The following is a 15993-nucleotide window of genomic DNA, read 5'->3' as shown; positions in this document are numbered from 1 at the left end:
GAGCGTGGCTGGGGTGACTCGCTTACCTTGGGCTCGACTGGCAGCTCTGCCTCAAGCTGCAGGACTGGCTGCACTCGGCTGGGAAAGCTCTGTCTGTGCTGGGTTCCCTCTGAGCTCTTCTCGTGGCCGTGGTTGGAAGGGCAAGGGGGTGACTCTGGTGCTGTGAGCACACTTAAGCCCTCCACTTGCATCCCGTCGGCTGACAGCCTTCGCTATGCCCAGCAACACACGCAGCTGGGTCCAGAGGCAAGGGCTGTAACATTTCATGGCAGCAAGGGGTGAAGAATGGGGACCCGTAATTCCATCTACCCCCACCCCTCTCCCTTCCACCAGCCTGCACTCCCTTTCAAGGAAGTCAGGGGTCCCCGGTGCCTCCGAGAGTATGAATGTGGCCCTCAAGACACGTTAAAGGAACGTGTGTGTGTGTTGGGGCGAGTGGGGTGTAGAGAGCACATGTAAGTATGAACAATTTGAGCGTGTGTCCTGGACGCTCTGGTCCCCACCTGTGGCTCCCCACCACGTGTGTCCCCGATTTCTCACCCAAGGTAACCAGCTAGTCTGCTATCTCGAAATGAACCACCTCCTATCCTGGAAGCAGGGCAGGTGATGCAGTGTTGTGAGGCTGGGGGTTTTCCTGTTTCACGGAAATGTTAGCTCCCACAACCATTGTGGCTCCCTGGGGTATTAGAAAAGCTTACCTTCAACCACTTCTGCTCCCTCCAATCCACTCTGCTCAGAGCCACCAAGGGATTTTACTTAAAAACAAATCAGATTGTGAGCCTCTGATAAGTGTTTATGAAATAAATAAATGAATTACATTCAACTTCCGTTCCCCAACTTACTGATACGTACATTCATTCATTCAAAAATATATATTGAACTCCTGCTTCCCTGACCCCCAGATTTGTTTTTTATGATGATAGACTAGAATACAGTCCCCAGTTCTCAACATCCTTAGATTCCACAGTTGCTTGCTTGAGCGTTTGGTATTTTACATCTGTAATAAGAAACGTTTAAGTATCTTGCAGCTGACATTCGTCCATTTTTGTTAGGAGGAAGATAAGAGGTGAGCTGAGATCCGGGTTCCATAGGAGACCAAGTGCACAGAGATATGTCCTCCGCTGGAGGGAGCTGGGGACAGGGAGCCACAGGAGGGGCAGGAAGAGGAGGGGCCAGAGAGGCAGGCTGAGGCTGGGGTGGCATGGCATGTGCACACCGGGAGGCTGGCCCCGGGTTGGGCTGGCCAAGGACATGTCCACCTGGGGATACCGAACATTCCATTTGGGGTTGCATGTTTGGAAGTGGTTTGCATCCCTTTCCCCTCCCCTCCCGCATCACTCTGGGATGCATGATCCGATCATTAATATCAAGGAAGGGTCTGCATCTAGTACCCGAGTGGTTAAGGGATATAAAACAAAAACAGGCTTAGAAGGAGTCTGAAGGCAGAGGGACGGTAAAAATGCCAGCCTCTGGGAGTTGACACATTGTCCTCTCCAATGGGAAAGCACGAGGAAGGTTTTGGACTTCCCCAAGATGCAGGTTTGGGAGTCTTTTCTACAGGCTAGCCCCAGTCAGGGGCTTGTGCATGAATTTTGAAAATTGTATATATGTTTTATGCACACACACACACACACACATACATGGAGAAGGTAATTAGAGCTCAGATGCCTTTTCATGTGACTCCAGACCTTGACAGTGACCTTGCTTCGAGAGAGGTAGGTCTGCATAGCTTCCAGGTCTGAGCACTTCTGAAGCACCACCTGCTCAGGCAGCCCTCCGGCCCTCCTGGACTCTCCCTCCTCTGACGTGAACCTGTGGTCCCCTCCCCATTCCTCCTGTGTCCTGTAGAGTGTCGCTTCAGCACTGCACCTGACTTGGTCTGGATCTGGTCTCTGAGCCCTTCCTGTGAGCCCACCGCTCCCCTGGGAGACACCAGGTCTCATGAGGACCCCACCCAAGCCCTCCCAAACGTGTGCCCAAGGTGGCCAGGAGGCCCTCGCAAGACCGGCAGCCTCCTCCCGTGGGGCTGCGCCCTGTGGCCCGATCCCCAAACACACACACAGCCACAGCCGAAGAGCCTTTGGTAGATGAACCGTGTGACCGGTTTTATTGGGTGGAAATGGAGGGCCTTTCAAGCACAGTGGCAGATACAAAGTACCCTGATTCTGCTCTGAGGAGAGACCAGTCATCACTCCCGAATCCCTCGGGGACAGCCACACTCGGCCGGCACCAGGCTGCAGGGGTGCGTGCGGACCCCCGCGCCTGCGTGAAGAGAAGGGGAGGGCTGCAGCCCCCGCTCCTCGGCTCCCCCGGCACCGGGCGGTCCTCCCCGCGGTGCTCAGGGCAGCGGAGGGAGCGAGCCCGGGGAGCCAGCAACAGTGCAGCTCCACTCAGATCGCGAGTCTCCACGTCCCAGCAAATGACACCCGGGTCTCCCTCTTCTTCTGCAGTGGGAAAGGCTCTCTGGAGCACGATGCAGTGCGATTCGGCTCCTGAGAGAGGTCAGCACGAGAGGCGCGGGGCCGAGGAGCACCCGGAGGTCATGGCCGCGTGGCCACTTCGTCTTCACACGCAGTAGGCCACTCGGGGACAAACTCCTCTGCCTTCACGGGAGCCCCGAGGCAGGGCTTCCTGTACACTGACCTGGAGCCCGGCTGAAGCCGTGCACAGCCGTGGGGCAGGGAGCACCCGGGAGCATGCGGCCGGGGGGGGGGGGGGGGCAGGGAGCACGCCGGAGCACCCGGCTGCTGGGCAAAAGGTTCCCACTCCTCCTCTGCTGACCTCCATTGTCTGTCCTGGCTTCGTTTGGGGAGCAAGGTGGCGGGGGACTGACTCCAAACTGTAACACTAAACATCCCAGTGTATGCTCATTGAGATAAAGTGTTGTTTTAAAAAAAGAAATAATACATATGCATATATTTCAGTTCAAACAATATGGCTTTGAAGAAGAGTTATGGCTTTCTGAAGGGAGGGCGGTTGGGTCCAGAAAGGAAATTTTGCAGGCCACCAAGAAGACCCTGTCGCATCCCTAAAACATTTGTGCAAAGTGTGGGAGCCCCAGCTGTCCTCCCAAAGCAACCTGGGGCAGAAGCACATGCTAAGAAGGCAGCCACAGTGAAAGTCAAGGGTCCTGCTGAAGAAGGCTACAGGAGAGCTGGCTCCTGTCTGGGCTGGTAGGATCTGTTGCTTGAGACCGCCCCCCCCCCCCCCCCCCCCCCCCGCCGCCCCGCCAGCCTCCTCCCAAACAGCCAGAGCACTAGGGGGCTGCATCACCGGGTCTGATGCCAACTCCCTCCACAATCCCACTTTGCTTAGGCCTGTGGCCTTGGGTGACTCTCTGCCAAGGACAACTGTCTCCACTCCTAGCCCACTGGGTACAGCCACTGAGTGTTCTGGCTCTGGATACCCTGAGCGCAGGATCTAAAGAGGAATGAATACCCAAGAGGACCCTCCCCAGACCGGGGCAGGGCGTGAGGCCAGGGGTGAAGCCCAGGCCTGGACCAGACGCCATTCAGCCTGACCACCTCAGAGGGGAGAAAGCAGAAAAGCCCCACAGGCTAGAGCAGGGGCCCCTCCCACTGCTCGGGAAGCTTGGGCACCCAGCACCAGGACTCCACCGCCCATCCCATGTGCCCTGGGACATGCCACCGTCATCTTTCTGGGCCTCAGTCAGGTAGGGACGCCCCTAACTGCCCCAACCTTCTCAAAGGAACACAGCCAATCCTAGTGAGAAATCGACGATTAGGGTGTTTAGAAAGTAGAAACCTGTGCGGAGTGGGGCCCTGGGGGGGGGGGGGTCGTTCATATTCTTAAATTCGCAGATAAATCCAGGCCTGGGTCACTGCAGAGCCTGCCCTGGTCCCAGCCCGACAAAGCCACCACAGGTGGAAGCAGAGATGCAGAGAGAGAATTCCCTGCCCACCCACCCCCACCCACCCCCGCCCATCCACCACGCTGCAGTTCCCTTCAAGGGGGAGGGGAGGTGGGAGGGGAGGTGTGCATCCCCCCCCCTTCTCCTCGCCTTTTTTTCTTGGGGGAAGGGGTAGCAAATGTCAGAGGGAACACGTGAGTTCAAAGGAGTGACTTTGCCCATCTCGTGTATCCTACGTTATCAGATAATGAACCATTGCACCTACCTGAACTTCAGGATAACTGAGGGCTAACCTTTTGAGCACCAAGATTTCTATGACAGTGTTTTAAGTGTTTGGGGATGGAAATAATTCCAGAATGGGTAAGTGGCTTCTCCGCCTTCTGAAATACAGTATACTGAACACTGTTTGTTTCTGCACCCATGTGTGGTTGCAGACATCACTGGGTGAGCAGATTGAAAACGCTTTGTTGCCCTCGGGGTTGTGACAACGTACCTACCCCTCCACTAAATGGCCTCAGATCACATGGTGTTTTCTGAGATGTATAGTTTGGGTCTTTTTAATGCCATTACTGTTAGGCTTTTAGTTGCCACTTCTTGCTGGATCTAGCACCTGTTGTCATTCTCTTCGTTCACTTTATTATGAGAAACCAGAATCAAGTTCCCTAAAATTGAATTTAAAATTAAAGTGAACTCCATGAGGGATTTGCTGTTAGCAAAATGTTTGATCTTTAATACAGAGCTTTATAGCATCTATTTCAGGGGCTCAAAATTAATTTTCCTTCATCTGAGTCCCCAGCGACCTAAGGGCTGAGTGAGCTCGCTTGGGTAAGTGGTCCTGGGAAGTGAGGTGTGCTTTGACCTTGTTTCGGTAAGATGGTAACCATATTCTCCCTTAACAAGTCTTCAGGGTGTTCAGGGGGTCTTGTAAACTTTGCGGTTGAGTGCAGGATTCTGAGCTGCCGTGCGGATAAAGTTCTCACTGGGATTACACCATTGGGGGTGTCTGCAGAGGGAAGGGGCAGGGGACATGGCTCCCGTTGGAGGGAGGAGAGATGGAGGTAGGCTCCAGATACTAAGTAGCTGGTTTCAGCTGGACCCTTTTCCAAAGGAAGGTGGAGAAGAAAGGAAGAGCGTAGTGCAATGGGGAGGGACCCCTAGTCCCTGGGTCACAGAGGCCATTTCTGTAGGACGTCTCCTCATCACTACCTTCCTGCTTGTTTTCCGTGGGTGCAGTGGGGGCAGGGACAGATCACCGAGCCCATCTTCCACCCCCAGGGGCCCAGGAACTCCCTGTGCTGAGAGTGCAGTGTCCTACCCACCTTCCAGCACCGGTCATAAAATGACCTTCACCTGGTCCCAGGTTAGTGGTCCCCAGTTCCAGAGACATCAACCCCTTAGCTCTGATCACAAATGCATCCTAAAAACCCAGGCACAAATAAATTCTCAATTCAGGCACACTCTGAGCCTCCTAACCTGGGAGAAGCAATCTATGTACCTTTGCTTTAAAAATATTTCTTAATGTTTATTTCAGTGTTTAAAATGTTCAGAAAAGGAAAATCTATTTGGTACCTTTACGAAGCCTCAGGCTTGAATCAGCTTTTCTCAATCCCCAGAGGGGAAAAAATGTAAGAAAACAGGGTCAAGCTAGTTAGAAGATCCTCTAAAGCAGGGGCCAGGGACCAGCATCACTGTTGCTTGGGGCGCTGGCTAAGAAAGGCCCCAGACCAGTTCACCATATCAGAGACCGCAGGGTGGGGCCCAGGAGCAACCCCCCCCCCCCCCCCCGCCCCAGCTCTCCAGGTGACTCAGACTCTGACTCGGGTTCAAGTTCAAGAACTGCTGCTCTAGAATAGTGGTTTTCCACCCTGGCTGCTTATTAGAATCATCGGGAGAGTTTGAAAGAATCTAGTACCTTGGTCATACTTCAGACCAACTGGATCAGAGCCTCTTGGGGGTGGGCGGGGTCCAGGCAGGAGTATTTCTCAAAGCTCCTCAGGTGACTCCAAAGTACAGCCAACGTGGAGCCCCCTCTACCTTAGGGCAATGAATCTTAACCGCTGTGGGATAGAGTCACAGAAGATTTTTAAAAATAAAGACAGGAGGCCCTATCCTTAAGCCAACCGAATCAGATTCTCTGGGAGGGTGAGGATGTGGCGGGGCTGGGGGGAGGGTGGGGTAGTTTAGAAAGATCCCCAGGTGATTATAATGTGCACACAAGGCTGGGAACCACAATTCCAGAAGACATAAAACTTATACCCCAAAGCTGAGCAAGTCATTTTGTTGAAGGAAAATGAGTTACTTAGTTGCCAAGGGAACCATCCCCTGAATGGAAAGAAAGACAGTCACTGATTTCTGGCTTTTGTGCCAAGAGCTAAATCACTGACTGAAGTGTATATTTCTCTCTTGCTCTGCCTCTCCCTGGTTTTTTGAAATGAGGGGGAAAAAAAGGGGGGGGGGAGGGGTTTCAAAGAAGAGACTCTGCAGAGGAAAATATCTAAAGACTTAAAAAAGATGGGCAGAGCGGCTGCCTCTCAGGACCCTGTCCGGCCAGGACAGCTGCACCCAGCCAGCAAAGCAGACCAGGCCCGCCGGAGCCTCAGCAAAGGCGCCAAGATCATCAGAAGCCAGGGACAGACCGAGGGCCCAGGACAACTGCCCCAGACAAAAGGAAAATCAGAATTCTATGACAGAGACACTGAAAACAGTTAATGTCATTTAAGAACAGCTTGTACCTGCCTAAATGATTCCCTGTGAAATAAACCAGTCACAAAAAGACAGATACCATATGATTCCACTTACACGAAGTACCTAGAATAGTCAAATTCACAGAGATTGAAAGCAGAGCGGTGGCTGCCAGGCACTGGGGGAGGGGAAATGGGAGTTGTCCTCTGATGGGTACGGAGTTTGTTCTGTGACATGAAAACTGTTCTGGAGATCGGTCACACAACAATGTGAACGTACTTAACATTACTGGGCTGTACACTTACAAATGGCTAAAATGGTAAATTCGATGTCTTGTGTATTTTATCACAATCAAAATTAGAAAGAAAAAGAAATCGGATAGTGTCAAGGCCAAAACAGATTTCATAAATGTTTTAGATTCCCAATTATTTTTTTTTTGTTGCTAGTTTAATAGTGGGTTATATTTTATATTCATATTTATAGAAAGCGCAGAAGTTGGGTTGTGTGGCAGATTTTTGCTTTCGCTCTTTTCTCACCTAAGACCCTAGTCTCAATTTCAAGCCAGACCCCTCACCTGGTGGCAGCCACTTAACGGGGAGTCAAGGGGCATGGTTCTCCAGCAGTTGTGCTGACTTCGAAGGTGAAAGAGAAGGAAGAGGCAAGGGTGGCCCAGGTTTCTGGGCTGAGTGAGGGAGAGTCATTCACGGGGGGAGGGCTGGGGAAGGGAGGGGGCCGAGGAAGCCGTACTCGCTGAGGGTCTAGTTTGTGCTGGGCTCTGTGCTCAGCATTGTGCAACCCTACTTCACTTAACCCTCGCCACAGCCGGAGTGGCTGGTGTCCTGGCCTCGCTCCTCCATAAACAAATCAGGGGTGCCTGGGTGGCTCAGTCGGTTGAGCGTCTGCCTTCAGCTCGGGTCATGATCTCAGAGTCCTGGAATCGAGCCCCGCATCGGGCTCCCTGCTCTGCTGGGAAGCCTGCTTCTCCCTCTCCTCCCCCTTTGTGCTCTCTCTCGCTATCTCTGTCACTATCTGTCTCTCTCAAATAAATACAATCTTAAAAAAAAAAAAAGAAAGAAAGAAAACGAATCAGAGCCTTCAGGGACTTCGGCAGCCCCCTCAAGGTCACCCAGCTAGTAAGTGGTAAGAGCCTGGAGCCAGGTTGTCCTTTCAACTATGCCAGTTGAGGACATGATGAGGTTGGAGATGCAGCGCAGGTACAGAGGATCAGGAGGCCATAGTGAGCATGCTTCTGACGCTCGGAGGGAGACCCTGCCTGCAGGGGAGGGGGCTGAGATGCAGGGACAGGACAGACGCTGTGAAGAGATGAGATTTCAGCAGGAGCCCTCCTGCTGAGAGGAGGGAGCCCCGAGGAAGCCTCACCGAGGGTGAATCAATGAAGGGGCCTGAGAAGGAGCATTCAGAGACAGGAGGAATGTCAGGAGAGGAATCAAAGGAGGAGAGGACTCGAAAGGACGGCGACGCCATCCCTGTCACCTGTCACATGAATGTCAGGGATGAGGCCGGAGAAGCAGCCTCTGCTTTGGCAATAACTCTGGCAGGCCCTGTCCTCTTCCCCTGATAACTGTCCCCCGACTTGCCAACTCCCAGCACAGCTCCTGTGTTGCGTGAGGGCTCTTGGTGCACCGTCTGGACGCGCCCCGGGAGGGCAGGGGCTCCGATGTGATCCTCGGTCCCCGGCACCTAGCACAATGCCCCCGCACAAAGTGAGTGCTCAATAATTACTTGTTGAAGGCCTGGCTGAAGCCAGCCCTGTGCCCTCCCTCCACCGGCAGGAGGTGCGCCCCCGCCCCTCCCCCCACTCAGTGGAGTGAACCCCCCCCCAGGCTCTCTGCTCTCTGCAGCACCAGGTGAATAGCGGGCAGAGCTGCCTCGGCAGCAGGCAGCATTGCGGAGTCTCAAAGGCTGCGTCTGACCTTGAGCCACCTTCCATTCTGCTTGGCTAAGCGCTGAGTCATTTACTTGTTTTTGCTGCCTTTCAACCCTAGAGCAGTGGGTTTAGCACAAAGGAAGACGTGAGGGTTGTTTTATTTGTGGGGAATCGATTTCCCTTAAATAAGAATTTAGCTGGTAGTCTGCACTGCACAGTGAGATGGTGTTGGGGCAGGAGGAACACGGTGGGGGCTTCTTGAGTCAATGGCCAGGAAACAATGAGCCTTTGGAAACAATGTTTTTCCCACAAACAGGGACTGCCAGAGAACCAGCAGGGCCCAGAAGTCAGGAGACTGGGTGAGTCCCAACTGGGGCACCGGCTGGCCGTGGGGCCTTGGGCAAGTCACTCAACATGCTGTCACTTACCATTTACTCTTTCTGGGCAGCTGTCCTCACCTGTAAGATGTAGAGATGACCTCAACTCCCTCCAGTGCCCGAATGGCACCCATTCTACCACGGGTGGCTGGGTGCTGCCACGGCGCGTGGTGGTGGGGGACACCTCCAAGCAGAGACGGCCTCCCGGACCCATGACAGCCTCCCAGAGCATTTGTCCCTGGAGTGGGGCCCAGTAGCGCCCTGCAGTGGCACCTCCATCAGAATCCCTCTCGTTCCAGCCCTTGTGACACTGGCTGAGAAGAGGCTAAGATTGAGGTCCGGAGCATCGGCTTGGGGGTTCCACACATCTGGGTGCGTTTGCCTACATTGGGTGCCTAACTATGCGCAAGTCACTAAATCACTCTGAGCCTCCTCCTCACCTGTCCCATGGGGGCCTTCTTACCTAAGGGGGTCTTGTGGTGATCACAGGAGATAACTGCAAAGAAAGTGCTCCGTGCAGGGCCTGACACAGAATGAGAGCACACTAAATGTTAGCTATTATAATAGTAAATACAATTTGTGGCTCATATCTATACATCAGGATTACCTCCAAAAACAAATTAGAGATTATAAAGACCCTAGAGATCTTTCCCAAGGCCCTGGTTGTAGAGATGAGGAAAACAGATCTGTGGGGAGAGAAGAGACTCACCCTAAGATCCACCAGCAGAAATGGGAACATAAGTCCTGATTCCTCTACGGGGTGGATCATTGCGTTCTCTCCTCAGCTCCTACGAGGGCCCTGCTGGGGCGGCTGCCAACCTGTGGCACCCTCAAGCGGTGGGAACCCTGATGTCTGATTCACCACGGTTCCTGCCCCCGACACGGCTCTCCCTGGAACAGAAGTGTTACCCAGGGGGCTTGGTCCACAGCAGGCATTCAGTAGAACCCTAGGCAGGATTTGACCCAGGCCACCTTCCCCTTCGAGGCCTGTTTCCTTAAGTGGGATAAAATGGTCTTTCGGAGCCTCGCAGTCCTGACATGCCACAGTTTCAAGAACTGGCCTTACTTAACCACAAACACATGGCTGGAAAGCTCAGCTAGCCGGAACCTTCCCCAGAAGTACCTTCCTTGGGAGGAATGGGCAGAGCCCAAGAAAGCCTAGTCACCCACTGCCCTTGCACAGTTTTTCCCAGCTTATGGCCCACTGGGGTCTACGTTGTCTTATTGGCTGCGTCCCTGCTCCACAGAAAGCAGCCCGAGACTTGCCCAGTCAGGACCAGGGCTCAGAACGAAGGAGGATCTAGAACAGTGCTGTGCACGGAGCATGCACTCCATAACCACCCACCAACATGAAACACGAGCCCACACAAAGTGGTTTTGCCAAGGAGGGAGCCCTGGACCGGGAGCCTGGAGGCCGGGGACTGAGCCCACGCTCTCCCCTCTCACTGGTTGGGGCTGCTGCTCTGGCTGTAAAAGGTGGTCATCGGATGGCGGGACCCCCTCCCTGCTGAGACCTCGCAGCTCCCCGCCTTCCTCAGGGCACCCAGCAGGCTGGGCTGGGGTCTGTGTACGGTCTGCCCTCCATCCCTAGAAGAAAGCGACTCTGCCTTTATTCATCACCCTATCTTCCCAAGCCCACCCCAGACCTAAGCAGAATAGGTTTCTGGAAAAAGGCGGCAGGGAGGGAGGGTGGGAGGAAGGGGTCTGAAGTCCCTCCGGAACTAACAATCCACACGTCCACAAAGCTAGGTTCTAAGGCAAGTCACTGCAAGTGTCTGTTAGGTAGGACCTTGCTGATGGTGGAAACACCACAGGGGAAGGAAAGGCAAAGAACTTCAGAGGTGAAACGCCATGTTAACCCCTTTCGGCTCAGGCCCAGCTAACTTCCCAAAGCACAGGCCTGTGGGTCCACGTGTGTGAAGGCCGCCAGGCTGTGGGATGTGGGGAGTCCTGCCTTCCCCGTGGGACCCTCAGTGATGCTGGTGTTGGAGGCCATGACGCACTTCCGTCTGCAGAGTTCATCAGTTACATGTCAGTGCTTTCCAGCCCAGAGCCTACAGTTCCAGTGCAGGAACACAATGTAGCAGGATTCCGAAGGATTCAGGAACAGAGAGGGGATCTTATAAATAACTCCTGGTTAAAACAGAGCTGAAAATAAGGAGACAGGAGAGGAAGCAGATTGCGAAGCGCAGGTTGACTCAAAACCATTGGCCTGAAAACCTTCGTGCAAATGGCTGGTCCTTCTCGTCGGAAGATCACACACAGGATCGGACCTGGAGGCGCTGAGACCGTGTGTGTGCCTGAGGATGCAGGTGAAAGCGCGAGGCTCCCAGCACACGGTGTCGAGGTGAAGATGCTAAGACACGGGGCTCGCGGTAGATCTCGCGGCGTCACTTAAGGGACTCAAATCAGTTGCAGTGACCGTGGTTAAGACCCTGGACCCCCCTGAGCCACTCTGTCTTCACAGGAAGGTCTGGCTGCTGGGTTGATCTGTAAGCTCTGAGATTCTAGACAGCAATTCACAGCTGAGGCTGCGGTATAAAGGCCTGGAAGCCAGAAGTCGGAACTAAATCTTGACAGTGCTCCCATGTCCGGTCTCCCCCGTTTCCGTTCCGGAGGGCCTGCCTCTAGCTGCGACAAGGCCACTACAGTGCGAGCTCTCCCCAGTGCTAAAACGGAGCGCAAATGTGCTTTACTCACTTGCAATCCCCCAGGGCCCCTGATCTTGGGGTGTGGCCCAGCAGCATGCTACCGGGCGGCAGGGTGGGGACACGGGGCCCCGGCGGAGGCCAGGGAGCTTAGCACACAGCCGGCCCTGCCCGGGGCGGGGGGGGGGGGGGGGGACACGCGGTGGGGGCCAGCCCTGCCTCCTGGCCCGCACCACCCACGCAGGAAGCTGAACGCCGAGGCCGTGACAGCCTGAGCGGCAGCCCCGCCCCGCCCCCGCCCGGCGCAGGAGGGAGAGGAGGAGCGGGGTCCTGCTCGCCGCGGGGCCGGCCAGCCCGCCCCCCTCAGCAGCAGCTGCAGGCGCCCGTGTGCACGCGCAGGATGCCCCGGCTGTGCAGGTGCAGGAAGTTGAAGATCTCGGAGGGCATGGCGTGGAAGCCGGGGCGGGGCTTGACGTTGTCATAGTAGTGGTGGGTGATGTAGAGGCCCGAGGGGTTCATGGGGAAGGCCCAGAAGCCGAACAGGTGCACCTCCTCGCAGAGCTCGAGCGCCGCCGTGGCCAGGATGAGGCCGGTGCTGATGCGCTTGGCGCGCACCCCCAGGCTGAGCCAGTAGCGCGACACGTTGACCAGGTACTGCGGGTGGAAGTAGTACACGGCCTGCGGCGACTCGAAGTCGTCCAGCACGTACTTGACGCGGATGGACACGTCGGTGTTGCGCGTGTTGTAGAAGGCGGGCAGCAGCAGCGACGCGTTCTCGTACACCTGCAGCACCCGGTAGAAGGGCCGCCGCCACTTCTCCAACTTGTGGAACCTGGGCGGGGCCACAGCGACACGGTCGGCAGGCCACTCCCCAGGCCGTGGGCGCCCCGGAGCCCCTGCCGCCCCCACCCGCCACCCCGGGGCCCCTTCGGGGCACGCAGGGCACTCCAGGCCACCCTGCTGCTCCCTTTCATTTCCTTCGCCTCCGAAGGTGAATGCCCGGCCTTTCTCGGGGACAGCTGTATTTGTGTAAGTGGGCCCCCAGGGACAACAGTGTAGGGACCGCCGTGCTTCACCCCAAGGGGTGAGGGCGTCCCCGGGTGGACTCGGTGGGGCAGGGGTGACGAAGTGGAGGCTCTCCCTGGAGTCCGCAGGCCATTCACCCGTACGTTCTCTCCCAAGGCCCCCAGTGAGGTACACCAAAAGAGTCTGCCTGTCCTCTCAGCCGCTCCTCCCCCACAGCCCCCCCTCCCCTTCTTCCTCACATGAAAGGGCCCTCCTGTGGGCTCATCTCCCTCCTCTCCCCTGCTCCTTCACTCTGCTGACTCCGTTAGTGTCCCTGGGCACCTCACCCCATTTACCAACTCCCCACCCTCTGGTCTCTGGCTGTCCCCCGTCTTGCCCCTAGCCTGACCTGGATGGTGTGACTGTGCCCCTGGCTGGAGTTTTAACCCCTGAACCCCCTTCCCTGAGGCCTCCCACACGGACAGACCCCAGGAGGGGCACTCAGCGGGGACTGAGATCTTTGTGTGAGGCTTCTCCCCAGCGCCGCCAGGACACAGCAGCATAGGAAGCTGCCTGTCCCCATCACACACTGGAGAGCTTTATGGCCCGTCTAGGTGAAGACTGTCCCGACCAGTGCTGTCCAAGGGAACCATCATGGAGGCCACATATGTAATTTTCAACGTCCTAATGATCACATTTAGATAAGCAGAAAGACATGGGTGAAATTAATTTTCATCATATTCTATTGAATGCTCACAGTGTTTTATTTAACTTGATATACCCCCAATACTACTATTTCCACATGTAATCAACATAAACAATTGATGAGCTGTGGCCCATCGTCTTTTCCATGGTAAGTCTTTGGACTCAGGTGTGTGTCTCCCGCTATGGACAGCACCTGTCAACCTGGATGCCGCATTCCCCGTGGCCGGTAGCCACGCGTGGCAGTCAGGGCTGCTCTCCTGGACAGCACGAGTCTGGGGGAGGCTCACTGACCTCTCTGTGATGATGCTGGGGTTCACAGTGACCACATCCGTCTTCACGCCCACATCCATGGTGTACTTCTCTGAGATGGGGGGTAGGTTGCACCTGCAGAAGACACAAGAAGCCTGGCTGCATGTACTCACTCATTCCAGAGGGAGCTGGAGAGTGGGCAGCGCGAGGGTGTGTGGGGAAGGCAAGATAGTGCTCACACGCAGAGGGGTGCCGAGGCAGCCAGCGGGGTGGACCCTTGGTAGCCTGCGCATGGAGGGGCAAGTTCAACTCCTTCCCTCTCCCACCCTGAGAGGCACGGTGATTATGGATCCATGACCCGTGAGACCCCACTACAACCTCACCCCCAATCCCTTTGCTTTAAGCTTTTATTTTCAACCCATCTTCTTGATCCAGGCTAAAGACTATAGGCGAGGATCACCAAAGAGGTAAGAGGGGACTCTATCTAAGGAAGAAGAAATACAAGGGCCAGTCTCCAGCAAAGCCAACACTGGTGTCTGTCAGCCACAAGGTTGCCCTGGTTCCAAACACTGCTTCTGGAAGAGGAGAACTCAACCAGGGAGGTGGCCGCAACCTCCCATTCTGCAGATGTGGAGACTTGAGGCCCTGACAGGTTCGGCCACTGGCCCCGAGGGACAGGGCTGGAGAAGGGAAGGAACAAGCCAGAGTGTAAAGGTGTGCAGGGGTGGGGAGTGGGGACCGGTCACCTGAAGGACAGCAATAGGGCACAGGGCATTAGGGCATGGGGCTGGGGGCGCCACCAGAGGGAAGGGCAGGGAACGGGAGGGCCGTGGGGGGTAGAAGCAGCAGGTGCAGGGTCGGGGCCATTCTTTTACCGGAAGACAAAGTCGGCGCTGTTGATCTCCCTCCCACAGCGGCTGTTCTTTAGGATGCCTCCGTTGCCCACCACTGCACACTTCTTAAACTGGGACCGGTAGTAGGGCATGTCCTGGGAGAGATGGGCACACAGCTGTCAGGGGCAACGCCCTCCCTGCCTTCTTCCGCTGCCCTCACCCCTGTACCCACGGCCGCCTCTCCGAGCCAGCCTGGCAGGGACTGTGGGGGGAAAGTGGTTATTCCACCTTGCAGATGAGAAGAGTGGTCAGGAGACTTGTTCTCAGTCCCCCCTGGCAATTACGAAAGCTGGAAGAGAAGCGGGGTCTCCACAGCCTTTTTCAACAAGCCCTGGGATGCCTCAGGTTTCCTGAAAGAAGGGAGTACAGGTGATGGCCAGTCCTGCTTGCTTTTGGTTTTCCCAATGTTTGGAAGCTCATCTTCTTTATGACTTCCCAGATGCATAGTCTATTGGCTCGTGCAGATGTGCTGGGGGATGACAGCAGCAGAGATGGGGACAGGGCCCTAAACCTGGCCCTCCCCCCTTTCAGCTCAGGGCAAGGTACACAGGGAGGACGTAGGCCTGGGACACCAAGGTCATATGGCCTGGGACAGATGCTGGGACTTGGCAGCAGCAGGGACAAGAGACCAAGGGTTGAGAAGCAAGGCCACCAGTGAGAGCAGTGAGAGCCTGAAACACCTCAAATCTCTGCAGAGGAAGAGCTCCGAGTACAGGAGAGCCCAGGGACAGTGGCCCTCGCAGGAGCCCTGGGCGTGACCACCTCACAGCACTTTGACCTTGTCACGCCCTGACTGCTGGGCTTAAGTCGGTCTGGGCGCCGGCTGTCCACAAAGGCTCCCTGGCCATGCCTTCCAGGGGACCCGAGGCAAGCGCTGGCTGGCCTGAGGAGTTAAGAGTCCTGGTCCTGCCACGTCCCTGCTCTAGGTCATAATCCCCTCCTGGGCAGCCGGGGGCGGACGGAGCCCAGCAGCCACACACACGGCACAGGCAGAAGCACAGACCTGGAGTCAAGGGTAGGGGGACCAACCACCCCAGCTGGCCCAGGACTGGGGAGCTTTGTCTACGATGCAGGACTTTGCTTGGGTCCACCCAGGAGAGTCTGAGGCCAACCAGGATTGGGCGCCCGAGGCAAAAGCCCCAAGCTCAGCCCTGGTTTTGCCCCATCATGAGATGAAGGAACCATGGACTGGTGTTCTGAGTTCTCAGCAACTCAGTTTTTCCACCTGCAAAATTCGGATAATAACATGCGAGTGTCATGCTTTTCAATGCGATGATGCAGAGCAGAGTTTCTCAACTTGGCGCTTGCTGACATTTTGGACCAGATCATTCCTCATTGTGGGGGGCTGACCCGTGCACTGCAGAACGTTTAGCAGCGTCCGTGGCCTCTCCCCACTAGATGTCAAGGGTATCATGACGACCAAAATGTCTCCAAACATTGCCAGAGGTCCCCATGGTGGTGTAAACGAAAAGCCTACCCAGTGCGGTGCTTGACCCACGGGTATCTCTGCACGGGGACCAGGTTGTTATTATTGTCATGAGGCCCCGAAGCTCCCCCCGGGGGCCCACAAGCCTGCGGGACTCCCCACCTAGCACACAGCAGCTGGCCAGCCCTGAATGACCGTGGCCCTGGCGGCACCTTGGGCTTCCAGTGGGGCCTGCTGCCAGGTGGCGTC

The 15993-nt window shown here is 55.8% G+C and overlaps 1 protein-coding gene across 3 annotated transcripts in view; it reads right to left on the bottom strand.

Moving 5' to 3' along the window:
- Nucleotides 1-9363: 9363 nt before the first annotated feature.
- Nucleotides 9364-15993, bottom strand: part of ST8SIA5 (ST8 alpha-N-acetyl-neuraminide alpha-2,8-sialyltransferase 5) — a 54407-nt gene continuing 47777 nt past the window's right edge. For all 3 annotated transcript variants that reach the window (XM_045886774.3, XM_045886775.3, XM_045886776.3), the window contains 3 exons: nt 14301-14413; nt 13468-13560; nt 9364-12298 (listed from right to left, as the gene is read on the bottom strand). In XM_045886774.3, coding sequence (XP_045742730.1) covers nt 11830-12298; nt 13468-13560; nt 14301-14413 — 675 coding nt within the window. In that variant the 3' untranslated portion in view covers nt 9364-11829. The remainder of the gene's footprint in view (nt 12299-13467; nt 13561-14300; nt 14414-15993) is intronic.

The sequence above is a fragment of the Mirounga angustirostris genome, unplaced genomic scaffold (assembly GCF_029215605.1).
Source record: "Mirounga angustirostris isolate CCGP_5_RB_7025 unplaced genomic scaffold, mMirAng1.0.hap1 SCAF_14, whole genome shotgun sequence".
Taxonomy (NCBI): Eukaryota; Metazoa; Chordata; class Mammalia; order Carnivora; family Phocidae; genus Mirounga; species Mirounga angustirostris.
Note: the sequence above shows the minus strand (reverse complement) of the source record. Positions and strands in the feature narration are given on the sequence as shown.